The sequence below is a fragment of the Ceratotherium simum genome, chromosome 16 (genome assembly GCF_057802395.1).
Source record: "Ceratotherium simum simum isolate JZ-2026a chromosome 16, ASM5780239v1, whole genome shotgun sequence".
NCBI classification, from domain to species: domain Eukaryota; kingdom Metazoa; phylum Chordata; class Mammalia; order Perissodactyla; family Rhinocerotidae; genus Ceratotherium; species Ceratotherium simum.
In genome coordinates, this window is record NC_141915.1 from 38,483,070 (window position 1) to 38,500,469 (window position 17,400).

Here is a 17,400-nt window from a genome sequence, read left to right on the forward strand (position 1 = left end):
GGGGTAATGACATAGGATAGATTGCTGATTTTCTTGTGGTTTGTCTTGCCTTTGTTCCATATTGACCAGGACTTGGTCTAAGATTCTTGCGACGCCAAATATGAGGTGTGGCGTGAAATTAGCTGCTACGTCTAATAGATTAGAAAGAGGAAAAGGCATATAACATTATACGGTTTTTTGCCTTTGGAAGCAGAATTTAATGGTCATTGGCTGCTCTGTCACCAGGTCTCACACTAAGCACAATACAGATTTCTGCTGCAGAGCAAATTGGGCTGTAGCTCTGCAAAGAAGCTTAGTTCAGGCCACTGGAGAATTACATTTTTTGGTCCAAGGGCTTTTTCTGATGAATTGGAGAAGAGCTAGGTATTTGTGTGTGAACGTCTGGTTGACTGCTGTTAGGAGGCAGCAGGTTGTACAAAGAATGTGAACATTCAGATTCCATTTAGAGCTCCAACATCAGCTGTGGGCTGCAGGCTAATTTTGTCGTCTTCGTGCTTCCCCCTTTTTTCATCTGTAAAATGGGAGTGATTCCTGTCTTGTTCCTGTCATAGAAATAGAGTGAAGACAAGAGAAATTGAGATGGAATATTTTGTGCTTTTGGAGGAGAAGTAACAAGATTGAACTGGTTATTTTATTTTATTTTTTTAATGCTTAGGATTTGGTGCTGTTAGATTTGCTTGTTAGCTTTTCCACAGCTTACTATGTGCCAGTCTTGCTGGCAGCCTCGCAGCTGTGAGAAACTTGGTAAAGTCTGGCCACGGTAGTTGTGATTTCTACGGATCTGCACCTCCTAAGTAAGTCTGCCCTGTTGGGAGGAAGGATGAGTTTGGACTTTTAGCTTGTTCTCTTGTTTTGATTGGTGGGACCTGGAAGCCATGAGAAGTGTCAGTCTTTTGCCAGAAGGTAAATGCCTTCCTCCTTATTGTTGGTTGGAGTTAATTATGAGTTTCTGCAGTCTTTGCTGTATAATTTGGGGCTGCTACAGTAACCTCTGGGCATGATTCTCTTTGCTCTTCTCAACATCTACCTTTCCCACAGCTATCACTAGAAAGTACTTCCTACAATCATTTTATAATCTTTCATATTTTAACATTAAGCACAACTTTAGTTCCTTTCAGATGCTTTAGCCTGCTGAGTGGAACTGCCTGGATATACTGAGTCTTGGGTCTAGCAAGAGTTAGCTTAGAGAACTCTTTTCAAGTAAAGGAAAAAATGGGCCCACCAACTAATCAGGTTTCTGTTCTGGAGAACTGGGCTAGGCCTTGTAACACACATATGTTGGAATTCAAAGAGCTGGGCTTGATGCCTGTGGGCCTTGGTGTAATATAGAATTGCTATTTCAGGAAAACCAGTGAAGTTCCCTTGTCTGTTTCACATATGTTGAGCTGATTATCTTCCTTTGTATTTGGTGAGAAACAGCATTTGATCTGACCTTTTTGAATCGTCACATAATATACACTTGGTTGGAAATGGGTACCTTGTTAATTTGTCAAGGTTTGTTTTTTCCCAGTTAACAGTTGAGTTAACTGGCAGTCTTCATAGTTGTGAGGTGGAAAAATGGAGAACAGTTCTATAGTGGTTTCCATCTATTTATTTGGAAAAAAAGATAGAATTCTGGAAGAGAGGCAGGCTGCCTTGGCATCAGTTTGGGGCCCTGCTGTCGTGGACAGACCTGGCAATCATGAGAAACCCTTTTCTCTGTTTTCTTGGGTCTTCAGGTCTGAGGGGGTCTTTTTGAGAAATAGCATGACATGCTGAGAGCAAAATGATTTTATGGTGTGCTGAGGAAGTTCTGACTTTATGTTTGGGTTTTGGGTCCATATTCTGTTGATCTTTTTACCTATTTTTCCATGAAGTGGTTGTGGTTGGCAGCTCTCTTTTGGAATGAGCAACCTGGCTTCAGAAATCTCTGTCTGTCAGTTTGGGCCTTGTGTCTTTCACTCTTTAACATTTTCCCTGCTAACGTCATTCCTAAGGTTTTAGACCTTGGACTGTGCCTCTTAGCTTCTCCCTGGAAGTTCTCTCCATAGGTTCTTTAGTTTAGTTTATGATGGAGTTTTGGATCTGACCTTGCTGCACAGATGTCTGTGTATTGGAACTAAAAATGAACACATGGTTTTTGTGCCTGTAGCACATGAACAGACACAGGCTTATGATGTGTTGGAAATGGCACAGGCTGGCTGACTTGGCACTGTGTGCTTTAGCAGGGGCAGAGGTACATTGGAGCCGCAGAACCTGATATGTGGACATCTTGGTTTGGAAGTTACTTTAGAAAAGGACATATGTAAGTCTTAGGACATCTGTAGAGGGGATTTGTGGACAAGAGAGGGAGGGCATTACTATTTCATTGTTTACATTTTAGGTTTCAAGGAATTTGAAAAGTGGCCAATGGTTATATCAATGTGTGGTCGGCCTGTCTAGTCTACTGCTTTTAACTCCTTTTACCCGACAGATGTGTTGCCATACAATTAGTAATTTGCAGAGTGGCAATGGACAGAGGCATTCTGTCTCTTTCTTACCTGCACATAAACAGTGCATAGCTGACACAAAGAACTGCTAACCTCAAAGAAGACCTTTCCCTAATGTTTTCTGCTGCCCCAGTCCCGTTCTGCCACCTGAGGCATAGCCCACCAAATTCTACCCCACCCCACCCCTCAAGTCTGTCTGCTGCTAAGATGCAAGTGGCCCACTGGCAAAGTTACAGTGGCTTAACTTTGCACCCTAATGCTTGTCAGGATGATCTGGGGAGGAATAAAATAACATGAGAATGTAGTGTAGAAGGGTTAGTTAAAAATGTGATCTGGAGCCGTATCATTCATGTTGCTCTCCAAAAACCAGCACATCCAGCTTAGAATGGGCTTTTATCATTTTAAATGTTTCATATATACAAAAGGAAATATATAAATTATACATACTATAATAATAATGAAATGCATACCAAGGTCCCCATCGCTAAGCTTAGCAAATAGAATGTTATCAGTATCTTTGAGGACCCATGTGTGTGGCTTCCTGATTATGTCTCCCTCCTCCTTCTCCATGTAACCATCTTCAATTTTGTGTTAATCATTCCCATGCTTTATTTTTTATAGTTGTCTAGATTGGTCTTTTTGTGAATGACTGCAATTAGAATGCTCTCAGGATCCTTGACACTGCTTTGGGTTTTTAGTTGGACAGTCTCTCCCTAGAGAGAGAGAAACACTCATATTTATTATTAGCCTTTCAGCCTCTTAGACCTTCCACCTCTCCACGCTTCCAGCTCTGAGACCCCCTTATTTTCCAGAAAAACATCCCAGGGCTCTCAAATGGCTCTGCCTGGGTTTAGATTCATATGTATTTCTTTTTCTACATCCTAGAAACTATGATTTTTCTTCTCCAAAATACCGGGGGTGGGGGAGAAGATGAGCTGGAGTGAGAAGGCCTCCGCAAGATGTGTGCATTTGGGTACTGCCGTTCTTCAGTGCTTGGCACTGCGGAGACTCGTCCCCAGCATGGGCAGATGGCAGAATAATGTAGCTTCCTTTGAAAGGAGGCAAACAGCCAAATGGCTGAGGTGTGAGCCCTTTGAAAGGCCAGTGCTTTAGGTTTCTACTTGCTGAGTTTTAATGTTGTACCCGCAAGTTATCAAATAAAAATCAGCTTGGAAGCTCTTCAGCAGTCTTAATGTTCATGTCCAGTGGAATTAACTTTCCCTTCCAGCCCTCTGGAGTGTTGGAACTAAGCTGCAGACTGTCATGAGCAACTTTTATAAACAGATGGACTGTGTGTGGTTGTGTCCTGTTTTGAAGCAGCCACCTCTCCCCTGAGTGCTGTGGGCGGAGCATTCACAGTGGGCACCATCATTTCGCTTCTCAAGGCTCAGCCTGGAGGAGGTTGCAGAGGGAGTGTGAGGTAGCCCAGGAGAGGGAATCCAGCGTCTCAGCTATTTCTGAGTAAGGTCTTCACAGTGTGGTTTTGAAATTTTGTTTGAAGTGGGTTCTGAGAAGCTCAGACATCTATGTTAAAATGCATAAAGATCTTCCAAAGTCAAATAATTTTAAATAGGATTTCATCTTGGATTTTCTTTGCTTCTGCTACCCTTTATTGGTGCAGTTGACAGTTGAAAAGAGTTTAAGTTTTATTTAGTCCTTTGGGTGAGAGTAATTTTGAAAGGTGAGCCAGCTGCAATGCCTGGAGTCAGGCACTCAATTCTGGAGTGGGATTTTTTTTTTAAGTCTTGTTTATTGAGGTATAATTTATATACCACCTAAAATTCACCTTTTAGGTGTCCAGTTCTATTAATTTTGTGTGTGTGTGTGTGTGTGTGTGTGTGAGAGAGAGGATGATCAGCCCTGAGCTAACATGCAATGCCAGTCCTCCTGTTTTTTTGCCGAGGAAGATTGGCCCTGGGCCAACATCCGTGCCCATCTTCCTCTACTTTGTCTGGGATGCCGCCCACAGCATGGCTTGACAAGCAGTGCATCAGTCCACGCCTGGGATCTGAACCTGCGAGCCCCAGACCACCAAAGCGGAGCGTGCGCACTTAACCGCTGCGCCACTGGGCTGGCCCCAAGTTCTATTAATTTTGACAAATGTATGTAGTCATCATAACCTCTGCCACAATAAAGGTAGAGCATATTTTCATCACCTCCACAAGTTCTTTCTCTTTTAGTCAATTCAGTCATCCTAAGGTGAGTTTTTTGAGCTTAGCACATTTCTCGCCAGAAAGTCTTTGTCAGAGTCTTTTGGATTTCTTTCATTTCTCACTGAAAAGCCAGTTGAAATTGGTACAAAGTGAAGTTGCCTTTGGTCTGTCTTTTCACAGGAGATGTGTTTTCAAGCTGGTTCCCTGGAGCAGCGTCAAGGAGAAGTTATGGGGGAGCGATGTGACTTGCAGCTCAGAGAGGGGAAGGGGCCATCTTCTCTAGGGGCCAGGCAGAACCCATAACCTGTGGAGGCCCCCTTGTTAGCTGATGAGTTTGACCCGTGGCTTGGGGCGTTTGTGCGGAAATCAGAGGTGTTAGTGGTTGAAGATTGCATGCACATCCTGTGGTGCTCTCCTCAAGTCCAAATACATTCCCTGGTTTGCTTTGGCACCTCCTGCTCCTAGGGTCAGGCCCGGAGGGAAGGCTGCTGCTCTGAGATGGCACCTGTTCAGGTAAAGAGCCTTTTCTTGGCTCCCATGTGAAAATCAACTCTGCATCCAACTTCCTTCCTCTAGAAATGGACTTGCTATTTATCACCCAAGGTGTTTTTCTCTTTTAATGTGCTGGGTATGGAGAGATCCAAAGGGATTTCTCATTGCTCTGTAGGCTAGTGAATTCTATAGCCAAATCTAATTAAGAAATTGCCTTAATTATTTCATTCTCCTCCTTTAAATTTTAGACTTTATTACAAAGGTGTTGCTGACAGTGACAACACTAAGGTTGCTTTGTTTCTCAGTGCATCTGGACTTGAGTGTTGTTTGATTGAAATGCACGTGTGTTCATTTCCCCCTGTTCTCTCTGTGTGCTTTCTCACCCCCTAGGAAACCCAGGTTGACAAGAACTCAAAGTGCCTTTTCTCCGGTCTCCTTCAGCCCGCTGTTTACAGGTAAGGGTGATCCCTTCCTTTTTCTTCTGACATCTGAAAGCAAGTGTGTTCTGAGACCTGTCAGAAGCACTTGCAGATGCATCACAGAGGGAGCTTCAGGCATGTCTGCGGTTATTTTCTTCATTCCGTGCCCACTGGGTTTGGGGTGAGGCTATTTTTATGGTATGGCATGCGTTCTTGACTCTGGATGCTTTATAGTTGGAGGTAGAGACTGCTTGGTGGTAATTAGGTGGCCCCGGCAGTTATGCAGTGGTCAGGTCAGGGTCATCACATATAAATTAAAAATAGGAATTATAAATTTATGGGTTCACAGTGCATAAAGGACTCTCTAAAAGTCACATGGTTCCTATCCCCACTTCCAAAGAGGTTCATGGATTATCTAATAAATATGATCCATGATTATCTGATCTATTTTTAAAGACTTTGGGCAAAGGGGATTACATGAACTCTTGTCTTACCCATTTTAGGTCTAGTAGTTCTTGCAGCTGTTAGAGCTCTTCACTGTATCTAATTTAAGTCTCTCCTCTTACAGGAGGGAACACAGTTGCTCAAGTAGGAAAGCCGTTGAATGTCCTTTGGGCAACTGCCTTCTCCTGTAATAGGGAACATTTTCAGAGAGAGGAACGTTTTCAGAGAGGGATACCTTTTGTTACATCGGTCAGATGTGAAGCTCCTGCTTGAATAAGCTGTAGAAAAGAAGGTCTTTAGCACACTGCCTCAAGTCTCAGAAACTGAGTACTTCTCAGTGGTTGTGACTGAGAAGGCTTTAAAAAAAAAATCCCAATTTCAGACTCTTGGACATTGTGTCCCTCAAAAAGCCAATTGGAAGAATTATGATTCGGGAATAGACATTTCCAGAAGATGTTAAGCAGGCTACTGGGACCCCATTACTGCATAGACTGCCATGAGCTGTCAGAAAAAGTGAGTCAGTACCTGTAATAGACACAGGTGGAGAAGGAGGTCTCTGTTCTTACCCCAAGCCCAGAATTAAAGAGTCTTATCCTGTAGCAGCATGTCTTTCTAGTTAATAATTGTTTCGTCTTTAAAGTAAGGAACACCCACATTTGTAGTTTCAGGTTTGGTGTTCTTGTTTCAAACAGCCTTAGCGTCTTGAATTACATCCTTTATTTAAGTGCTACACCTGCAATCTGGACCTCTCTGACCCTTCCGGAAACATACTTGTCTGAGCTCATTGCGTTGCTCTGGGCAGCGAGGCTCTCAGTTACTAAGCTGTGTGATAAGTTCCCAGAACGTCCACTGATGACTTTTAGAAGAGCTTTTCTGCTTATCTTAATTAGTGTTCAAGACCTTTGTAAAAAATGGTATTAGATTCTGAAATCCCAGCTCCTGGCCTTTTAGAGATATTGGTTGTCTCATTTTCCTTTTTTCTTTTTTTTGTGAGGAAGACCAGCCCTGAGCTAACATCTGATGCCAATCCTCTTTTTTGCGGAGGAAGATTGGCCCTGGGCTAACATCCGTGCCCATCTTCCTCTAATTTATATGGGACGCCCCCACAACGTGGCTTAACAAGCGGTGCGTCGGTGCGAGCCCGGGATCCGAACCGGCTAACCCCGGGCCGCCGCAGCGGAGCACGTGCACTTAACTACTTGCGCCACTGGGCCACCCCGGTTGTCTCATTTTCTTAACTGGAAAACATTAAAATTCTAGCTGAGGGGCTAATTCAGCCTCCTGAATAAGAAAAAAGGTGTTGGAAGTAACACCCCTAAGGGCCAAATTAGAGAAATCCCAAATTCTGATCTATGGATCAGCCCTACCAAAACAAACCTATTCTTGGCTGTCGACCTTCTTTAATAAAATATCTCTTATATACTCTGATGACTCACGTGGAGAGAGGATAAATGGAGTTGGGTGGCAAGAAGGAGTGTATTGGCAGAGAACAGAACTGCGTGACATGCTGGGAAGTAGGAGAAACCCCCCACTAAGTTCCTACTGAGAAGCTTCGTGTAAGCTCACCTGACTTTTGGCTGACTGTTAGGGTTGTAAATGCACTTTTCAGCCTTTGTAGCCTCAGCTATTAGGAAGAGGCTGATATCTAAAAATGTTGGTTCTCTTATGAATGAATATTCTGGACAATCTAGGTGTGGAAAGCCATTTAGGAAGAAATTGGGGGCTAACATTGGGAGCTTTATCTGCATTCAGTTTAAGAGTTCTTACATTTTTCTGGCACTTGCTTTCCATGTCCATTTGGACTTATAACAAGCCACTTGCCTTGCTTGCTGAGGCAGAGATTGGTATACAAGTCTTTAAAAATAAATGGGGTGTGTTCCATTTGAATAAAGAAGACCCCTTGTTCAGGGTTATATCATCAGTGGCAGAACCACTTAGTTGTCTTTTCCACTGTCAATGCCATGTTTTTTTCCTAAAGAATCCTTGATCTTTAACAGGGTAAAGGAATGATAGAATTTAAAATTGACTTCTCAGGTGCTTGGGGGTGATTCCAGCCCTGGGAGCGTTAGATTTTGAGCTTTTGGAGAGCCATGGACCTCTAAGCCTCCCTTGCTTGCCCTTTGCTTCCGGCCTCAGCTTTGGGCAAGGTGCTTCTGTAACAGGCTTGCTCCATGAATCCCTCAGGTGAAACAGTGTCGCTTGTGGACGTGGACATCTCTCAGCGGGGCCTGACCTCTCCCCACCCTCCAACTCCTCCTCCTCCTCCGAGAAGAAGCCTCAGCCTCCTAGGTATGGCCTCTTCTCCTCTCTGCCTTCTTGCCCTAGTGGGAGGGTGAGCTCCAGGGATCTGTTTTCTTTGCCAGGAGCCAAACAAGCTGCTGGGTTTCTAATGATGACCCAATTATTTCCTGTCCCTTTCTCAGCATCCCTGTCATCTCCCTGAGCAGTTAGATGGGTCTCTTAGCTGCAAGCCTTAACATTTACTGTCCAGATGTTGATTAGATCTGTATTTATCTTGCCCTGAATCTACTGCTAGTAGGCTGCTGTAGGAATATCCTTATTGTCCTGCTTTCAAGCAAAGAAAACCAGATTAAGATGATTGTTGTCTTCTGTGCAAAGAGACAGGGTGAAGGTCAGGCCATCTTGCCCAAGAGCAGCCTGATGATCCTTCTCCCTCTCCGCTGCCTTCACTTCACTCATTCTGTGCTCAGATTTCTGAACCTCTTGCTTTTGTTCTCTCTTCTAGATGATATCAGTGGGACGCTGCCTACATCTGTCCTTGTGGCTCCGATGGGGTCTTCCCTGCAGTCTTTCCCCCTACCTCCGCCTCCTCCACCCCATGCCCCAGGTTAGCTTAGCTTAGAGGCAAGACTTGTAAGAGTTGGGAGTATAAAGTGATAAACTTTTGAAAGATGGGAGAAATCTATTTATGGAAATAACAGAACTTATGAGAAAACTTAAATCTTATCCTCTTGGCTGGATCAGAACTCCTGGGAAATGAGGCCAAGAACTGGTTTTTCTAAGCTGTTTTTTTTATGGAGGTGAATCTGATTTTTGTTAGAGATAAAAGACTATTGAGTTTTTTGTCTCTTTGCTGCTAAGACTGATTTGCAGTCTTTGAGTAGATACCACTTAGAAACTGCCTTAATTTCGGGATAATGAGGAGGTTTACTATGTTGCTGGTTTTCAAAGTTCTGTGGTTTTTTTAAGCTGTAGTATTTACTGCAGCCTTGTAATTAAGTACCAAGCATTTAGTGGCCCATACCTGCTTTGCCAGCCTCCAGTACCCAAGGAATAAAATGAATGAAATCGGCATTTTTTTCTACTTGCCTGGCAAAATTGTTACTCCTCCTGGGCAAGTAAGCAAGTCACTATTTCCAAGGCTGCTTTACCGGCCAGCACTTCACCTCAAGGTGCGAGAAGTTGGAATCGCTCTAGGCTGGTGAAGTCCCTGAAGTAGTCACCTTAGTCAGGTTAGTGAGCAGCTCCCCTACCCCTTTCATGGGGTTCCGTGCCCCCACCCATCCTTCACAGCTCACACAAGCCCACAAAGCTTTTTGTTCCAGCCCATCCAGCTCTTTCCCACTGCTTTGGCTTCCACCCTCTCCAGCTTAGCTTCTAATGCCTTACCCCTCTCAGTTAGCATCTGTTTTGGAGGGAGGGTCTACCTGTGGTTGGGAGCAATGAGGGTAAACAAATGACGAAGACTCTTGTGCCCCGCAGATGCATTTCCCCGGATTGCTCCCATCCGAGCAGCTGAATCCCTACACAGCCAGCCCCCCCAACACCTCCAGTGTCCTCTCTACCGGCCTGACTCAAGCAGCTTTGCAGCCAGCCTTCGAGAGTTGGAGAAGGTAGGTGGTGCCTGAGGACTGGTGGCTCGCCTCCTCTCCCACTCTCCTAATTCTGTACCAGGCTCTCCTTTTATTATTTTTAGAGAAAGAATAGTTCCTTGCATCTATATTTACAGTGACAAAACAATACACTGCTGCTATTAATTCCATAAGACATGTTGTAAAATTGAATCTTGGGGAAAAAAAAATTTGAATGTGATAAAGATAGGTGTGGAGAAATGTTTGCACAGTCTAAGCTGATTTTGATAGATTAACTGACCCAAGTCACTCTTCTCTTCTTTGTAGGGCCTTGGTAATGGAATTGTAGAATTGTTCTTCTGTTACTTTCGAGGGCTGAAAGTATAATGAGCCTGATCTTCATTGCTAATGAATGAGACACTCTTAGCAGCTTTTACCTATTGAAATGTTTTGGAAATGGGGGGTTCTTTTATGGTAAGACAGATTGTGCTGAAAACTTGAACATTTCTCTGTTCTCTTAACTACTTGACCACATCTTATCTTTGATAGTGTGGTTGGTATTGGGGGCCAATGAACTGGGAAGATGCAGAGATGAAGCTAAAAGGGAAGCCAGATGGTTCTTTCCTGGTACGAGACAGCTCTGATCCTCGTTATATCCTGAGCCTCAGTTTCCGATCACAGGGTATCACCCACCACACCAGAATGGAACACTATAGAGGTAAGAGGTACTAGGGTTTGAAGACAGCCTTCTTCCGCCCTTTGCCTTTCTCTGCCTTTGCTGTCTGGCTTTTTCATAGGAAGGATTCATAGACATGGAACTATGAATGGGGGGAAAGTCTCATAGACTCTATTGAATGTTGATGTGGGCACTGGTTTCAATCAGTAGCAGAAATGTTGGTGGGGGTAGGGAGGAGAGTAAGGGTTCCATTTTGCTTAGCATCCTGTCTTCTAAATAGGGGTACCTGAGCAAGACTGTTGAAGAACAGAACAAAGCCAGTAAAACTCTCTTGGCAAAAGGAAGAAATAACCCAGGACCATTAGACAAATTCTCCCAAGCTTTGTTCATGATTAGACTTACCATCTAGAGGTACTTTCTATTAAATCATATATACAAAGGGGAGAATTTAGTGTTGATCCTGTGACTGTTCTATTCTGAATTTCTTTACCTGCCTTCTGAATTTCTTTGCCTGGCAGTCACGTTAGCTCTTCCTGCCAGACAGCATGGTGATGATAATTTCTTCTTTTTGTCAGCTTTGTAGTTTCTTAGGACATAACCATTAGAACTCTTGAGAGTTTGTGGGATCAATGTGCTTTAGACTATCTACTTTCCTCCCTGGTGGTACCACCTCCTTCGTGGTCGGGTTGTGCTTAATGTTCCAGTCATGTCTGGAAGCTGTTCAACACAGCTGTCTGGATTGGCTTTGCATCGGGGCATTCTGTGTATGACTTGGGTCAGAAACTTGTGATGGTCATTGGTGATAGGGCTGGGTACCACATCCTTCATCAATATACCTGCTTATGCTGCACATAAGAAAGTGTGGAGAACTTGGAGGAGTTTCAGGGACTTGCCCCTCCTATCCCTCACACTCTCCCCACATGTGTTCAACCTTAGGCTGTATAAGACATTGCATCTCAAGTAAGAGTTTCTTTCATGCTCCTCTCAGGCACCACTGCATCTTTCCCGCTCTCAGCCAGGTTCTTCTGCTGGATTTATTTGGTTTGCTTCTCTTGTGAGGCAGGAGGTAGCTGTTTAGGTCAGCATAACTTTGTCCATGGTTTCCTCTGCCCCTACCTCTGTCTTAGAGATGTGTGAGAGAGAGGAACTTCAGACTGAAGACCTGAGAATTAATTAGATAATTGTGGGTAGACTGCTGCCTATTTTCATGCTGTTCCTAAAAACAAAAATCAAACAAAAAAGCAAAATGCAAAACAAAGCAATTGAGAGTGAAGATTTTTATAAACCTATTAAAGTGGTAAATGACTAGGCCATGGGCATAATGAATAAACGCTTGACCTCTAGGTTCCTGATAGGTGAGATGCCAGGAATCAGAGAGCTCTTTCAAATGGTTCTCCAATTACTTTTTGTTCCAAGGGACTTTTCTTCCTTGAATAAATGGAATTTTTAATAGAAGCCTGTGAGGCTTTCAGTTGCCAATTTGCAGTGGAGCATTTGTCTTGGTCTGTTTAAGTGATCCTATAAGAGTAGCTAAAGAGACTTAAATCTGCAGCTCTCTTGAGTGATTAGTATCCGTTTTGTGGGCGATTCCTTAGGATTTATGCTTTAGTTTTTGGAGTTTTTTATTGTTGTTTTAAGTCATGGGAGTTCAGATTCCCTTTTGCCTTTGAGATTTGAAAGTTTGAGGTGGAATCTTTGTAACATATTGGGCTGTGGGATTTTAGAAGTTAAAGAATAAAAGACTTAGAATTTGATTTTTTGTGCCTAACACACTCAGGGGTAAGTGAGACCCACAAGACTGCTGTTCCTCTCTTTCCTCGCCTAGTCCGTGAATACTTGAAGACTTAGATCTTCTTGAGGGGATGTCATTTAAACTCGCTTTTGCTGTGGCATTCTTTTCTTATGGTCTATGATTTAAGGATTAGTGTTCATACTTGACAGAATCTTTTATATCTTTTTTTCTGACTTGAATTTATTATTTACTTGTCTAACAAAAGCCTTGTAAGACCTAATTTATGTCTTATTAAAGGCAACATCTTTCTTTCCATTAATTGTGGAACAAGCATGAACAGGTGGCTTCAGGGACCTTTGTCTGACTCAGCTTGCCCACAAGCTACCCTCTCAGAAGTGAGAATCACTATATTATTGAATATAAAATATTCAAGCCAGCCTCCCTGATCCTTTTCAGGTAAGTTTTACATTTTTACCTCTCCTTAATTTTCCATGGCAGGAACTTTTAGCCTGTGGTGTCATCCCAAGTTTGAGGATCGCTGTCAGTCAGTGGTGGAGTTCATTAAGAGAGCCATCATGCACTCTAAGAATGGGAAGTTTCTCTATTTCTTGAGATCCAGGGTTCCAGGTAAGGCTGTAGTTACATTAATTATTTAACTTGGGTATGGTGTAGTATAGTATCAAAATGTACCCCCCACCTCCACAAAAAAAAGAAAAGGCCACACTTAATTGAAGCTCTTTTTCCTGGCTCTTATAGCAACCACTCTTCCTAGAGTCCAGTGATTAATCCCCTGCCCCTGTACATTAATCTCTCAAGATATTGAAAAGGAATCTTTGCATCTCTGACCACATGAATGGGAAAACTGATCTTGCCTCGGATGCAGGCATCATGTGAATATTTAACGTTCAGAGGTGTCTCCTTGTCCCTCATCCATTTCACTTACATGTGAAAAAGAGAGGTGAGAGCTCTCAGGTGATTTCTACGGGAACAGGGAAGGTAAAAGAGTATTCACTAGAAAGGCAATGGTGAGTGTCAAGGAGGCTGAATTCAATGGCAGTCTACTCTGGATTTTGTCCATGTTGTAGTAAACTTGCTGTTAAAGAGTAGATATTTTTTGTTGTATCTTGTATTCCTACCAGTGTTGAATATAAAGACTTCTCTCCATTTAGGAGCACTGAGCAGTTCCCATCTTTGCTGATGTGGCTATATAGTCTAACTGCCTGCTAATTAGGGAGGTATCTGTATAATCTCTGTTGAAGGGGGAAAAGGGATGGGTTGGAGGAATCTGCGTTTATAGTGTTGGGAAGAATAAAATGACAGGCACATTGATTGGGGAATTTATAAGACAAACAGAACTTAAAATGAGAACTTTATGCTTTCCCATTGAATCAAATTAAGATTCTTAAACAAACTTGGTGCCAAGAAATTGCTCTAAAAAGAAGTCAGAGGGGCACCTCAGGCAGAACATCAGTAACAGGATTGAGCCAGGTTACAGGGATGTGTTTTATAATCTTGGTGATTTAAATAAGGCATGACAGAGTGTGAACTGTATTAATTTTCACTTCATTTAGTATTTGCCTCAGTGCTGTCAACACAGTTGGGTCTCATGCAGTTGACTTGGTTAAAGGGAAAAGTTAGAATCCTTTCTTATAGGAATTGCCTCTGCTTGGAAATTTTTAAAGTTTGTGGCTTTGGGGAGGTATTTATTTAACAAACATTTATTTTATTACTCAGTATCAAAAATAAGCCACACCTTTACCCTCAGAGAGCTCATAGCCTCAAAGAGGGGACAGGTTGGAAGATAAAGGCAAGAGCAGGTGTTAAATTCAATACAAGGCATGGTGGTGATGGACAAGGGCAGGGTGATCTGCTTTGTTTGTGGGTGAGCCAAGGAAATCCTCTCAGAGGATTCTGGAGTCTGGAGTATGTATCTCCTTGTAGAGTATTAAGAGACTTCGTAGAATCTTGGATGCCTCAGGTATAGCTCATTTCATTCCACAAATGTGCCCTGTCTGCAGAAATTTTAACTAAGATTCTCTTTTTTTTTGTGAAGAAGATCAGCCCTGAGCTAACATCCATGCCAATCCTCCTCTTTTTTTTGCTGAGGAAGACTGGCCCTGGGCTAACATCCATGCCCATCTTCCTCCACTTTATATGGAACACTGCCACAGCATGGCCTGACAAGCGGTGCCTCGGTGCGCGCCCGGGATCCGAACCCCGGCTGCCAGCAGCGGAGCACACGCACTTCACTGCTACGCCATGGAGCCGGCCCCTAACTAAGATTCTTAACATTGTTAATGGCTAGAGCTTGTAATAATTGCTCCTATTTATTAAGTGCCTATCATGTACCAGGTACTTTGTCAGGTTCTTTATTTAAATATCTCTAGTTCCTTACAGCAACTCCCAAGTTAGATAATAGATTGGTCTATTTATAGATAAGACTATTTTCATTTTGCCAGTGAGGACACTGAGGCTGAGGCTCAAAAGTGAAGTTACTTACTGTAAAGGTCACTCAGCTGATCACTACTGAAGGCGGGATTCAAACCCAGGCCCAACTAACTCCAAATCCTATGCTTTTTTTGCCTCCACTCTGTTACGGGAAAAAGTAGCAGTAAGCAAATGGAAAATTGAGTTTGCTGGGATTTGTGGAGACTACATAAAGAAAAAAGAATTGTGTTTGTTAGTGGAGGGTGTCTTTCTAGGACCTCTGATGAATGCTAAGGTGGGATATCTATTTGCACTTAAAACTGTAATCAAATTGAGATGGCAAAGCAGAGTTAGTATTTGCCCCGAGACCACAAATGACCTCTTTTTGAAGGATTGGGACAAAGAAGGTAAAGCCAGTGCTCTCCTTTACCATTATTTGCTGCCCTCCTTTGCTTGTCATAAAAGCCTAGGCATTCTGTGAAGCTGACTTTCTTAGGAGCGAGGATTGGCGTGAGGCAGGGGTTGAGCACTATCAGCCTACACCAGGGGTTTTAACTCAGGACATTCTAAAAGGAGCTCATTTGTTCAGACTTTGGGATGATGATAACTGAATGCCTATAAAGGGCCAGGTATTGTTTCATTTAACCCTTACAAACTCCTTTGAAGGAATATTACAGTCCTTTTTTTTTTTTTTTTTTTAGCAGATTAAGAAACTGAGGTACAGTGAGTTGCAGAGCCAGGATGCAAAGTCAAGTTTTTCTGGCTCAAATGTAGAGCTGGATGCACTAGCAGGACACCCAGGCTGGTGTTAAAAGGATACCAGGGATCATAGGAATCATAAAGCTAGGACTAATGGGAAACTTCTGGATGGTGACATAAGGAGCAGAAGGAAATTAGTTAAAATAAATAGAATAATTAGCCTCTGGAGGAGGGGCCCTTGGTAAAAATGATGGCACCTGAGCTTGGTTTCTCCTTACCTCTTCTCATCGTAGTATTGAAGCGTTGTCATGACAAATCTGAGGTCACTGATTGCGTCTCCGTCTGGCCCGTTCCACAGTTATAAACTAAACCCGTAACACCAGGCTGCAGTCTCGAAAAGAGAATGTGGTTGCGTTAGCACAAAACCTCTGATGCTGTTAGAACCAGAACTCAAAGTGAAAACGTGTCCTTCTTAGTTGGGAGAATCCTCTTCATCTGAGAAAATACCTTTCTTTTTTTTAATAATTTTATTTATTTATTTTATCCCCCAATGCCCCAGTAGATAGTTGTATGTCATAGCTGCACACCCCTCCAGTTGCTGTACATGGGACGCGGCCTCAGCATGGCCAGAGAAGCGGTGCGTCGGTGTGCGCCCGGGATCCGAACCCGGGCCGCCAGTAGCGGAGTGCACGCACTTAACCACTAAGCCATGGGGCTGGCCCTACCTTTCGTTTTTTTAATTGCACTTTGAGTTGGACAACTCTAAGGAAATCGGTCACTTCCTCTTTTGTAACCATCATTAAGCTTATACTTAATTGTTCAGTGACATGTCTTCCCTGTATCCCAGGGTTTCTCAATTCGGCATTATTGACATTTTGGGCTGGATAATTCTGGTCTTCAGGGAAGAGTTTGGTGTGACAGAAAGACCTGGGTGTTCGGGTGTTCAGACCTGGAAAAGATTTGTCACCTTTAACCTGGTCCGTGTAGGGGAAGAGAAAATAGTGAAGTGGCTGGAAACTGGATTTGTGCCCAGGACCCCTGGCATGAGGACCAGAGGAAAGTTCCTGATGATCACTGTCCCACCTGACCCTTTCCTTTTCAGCTGCACTGGTGTCTTATCTTAGATTTATTTCCATTTCTGACCTCTTCTGTTAATATGCTCTGGGTGCAAGAGCTCCAATCATTTGCTTGTTTAGGGGCAAACAGTAAATGGTCAGGTTGGCACCAGGGAATATCAGAGAATTAACAGTTTCAAATTGCTATTTGTGAACCTAAGGCTAAGAGTAACACAATATCATAGGCAAGTATATATGGTCATTAAAATTCAAGTAGGCAAACAATCAGATAATTGTATGCTGCTTATTATCCTGATCTCTTTAAGCACAAGTCCTATCGTACTGTGTCTTTGGGAATAAATAATTAGATACATAAATTACTTTTATCTCTGAAACATCATGTTGACTTTAACAATATTACGACCAACCCCCAAAAGCTTTCTGTTTGCCATAGTTTAATTTAAAAACATACGAGAGAAAGAGTAAATTCAAAGAGGCATTTGAACCCAAAGTCATTTTTAAAACCACTCGAGTTTAAATATATTCAAGAGAGAAATCCATGTGTGCATTTTTTTTTAATGGTGTGGGAGGAGAGGACCGCCATGTGGTAGAGGATGGCTGCAGGGCTTCAGAATATAAGCCTTAGTCTTGAAGGGGTGGGAGTGAGAAGGAGAGGACTGAGAGAGGCTGGTCCTGAGTCACGGTGCTGTGCCAGCCCCCTGTCAGACAGAGGGAGGCTCCTGGAGAACCCCCGTGAGAGGTTCCCTGGGCTAAACTCTTCCTCAGACAGAGCCAGGTGTTCAAGGCAGGCCAGCTTTGTTGGTTCTGTGCTGTGAGCAAGTTCTCTAAGCCCAGTAGGCCCGAGTTTCTTCATATGTGAAATGGGGATAATAGTGGTGTTTGTCTCAAAGTATAGTTTTGAAGCCTAAATGAGTTTAAATGTTTTTAAGATAAGCTTACTTGTTTAGTAACAGTATAATATGTATTTTGTTTTTGGTTTTTTTTTATGGAGTCAGTTGTCAA

At 43.0% G+C, this 17,400-nt stretch overlaps 1 protein-coding gene across 2 annotated transcripts in view; it reads left to right on the forward strand.

Annotated features, from left to right (window-relative positions):
• The window catches only part of SOCS7 (suppressor of cytokine signaling 7), a 30,473-nt gene that overhangs the window by 2,482 nt on the left and 10,591 nt on the right, over positions 1-17,400 (forward strand). The window contains exons 2-7 of one of the 2 annotated variants that reach the window (XM_004434598.3): positions 5,504-5,568; positions 8,161-8,265; positions 8,723-8,824; positions 9,700-9,830; positions 10,338-10,506; positions 12,695-12,823. In XM_004434598.3, coding sequence (XP_004434655.2) covers positions 5,504-5,568; positions 8,161-8,265; positions 8,723-8,824; positions 9,700-9,830; positions 10,338-10,506; positions 12,695-12,823 — 701 coding nt within the window. The remainder of the gene's footprint in view (positions 1-5,503; positions 5,569-8,160; positions 8,266-8,722; positions 8,825-9,699; positions 9,831-10,337; positions 10,507-12,694; positions 12,824-17,400) is intronic. The other variant, XM_004434599.3, reaches the window with a different exon arrangement.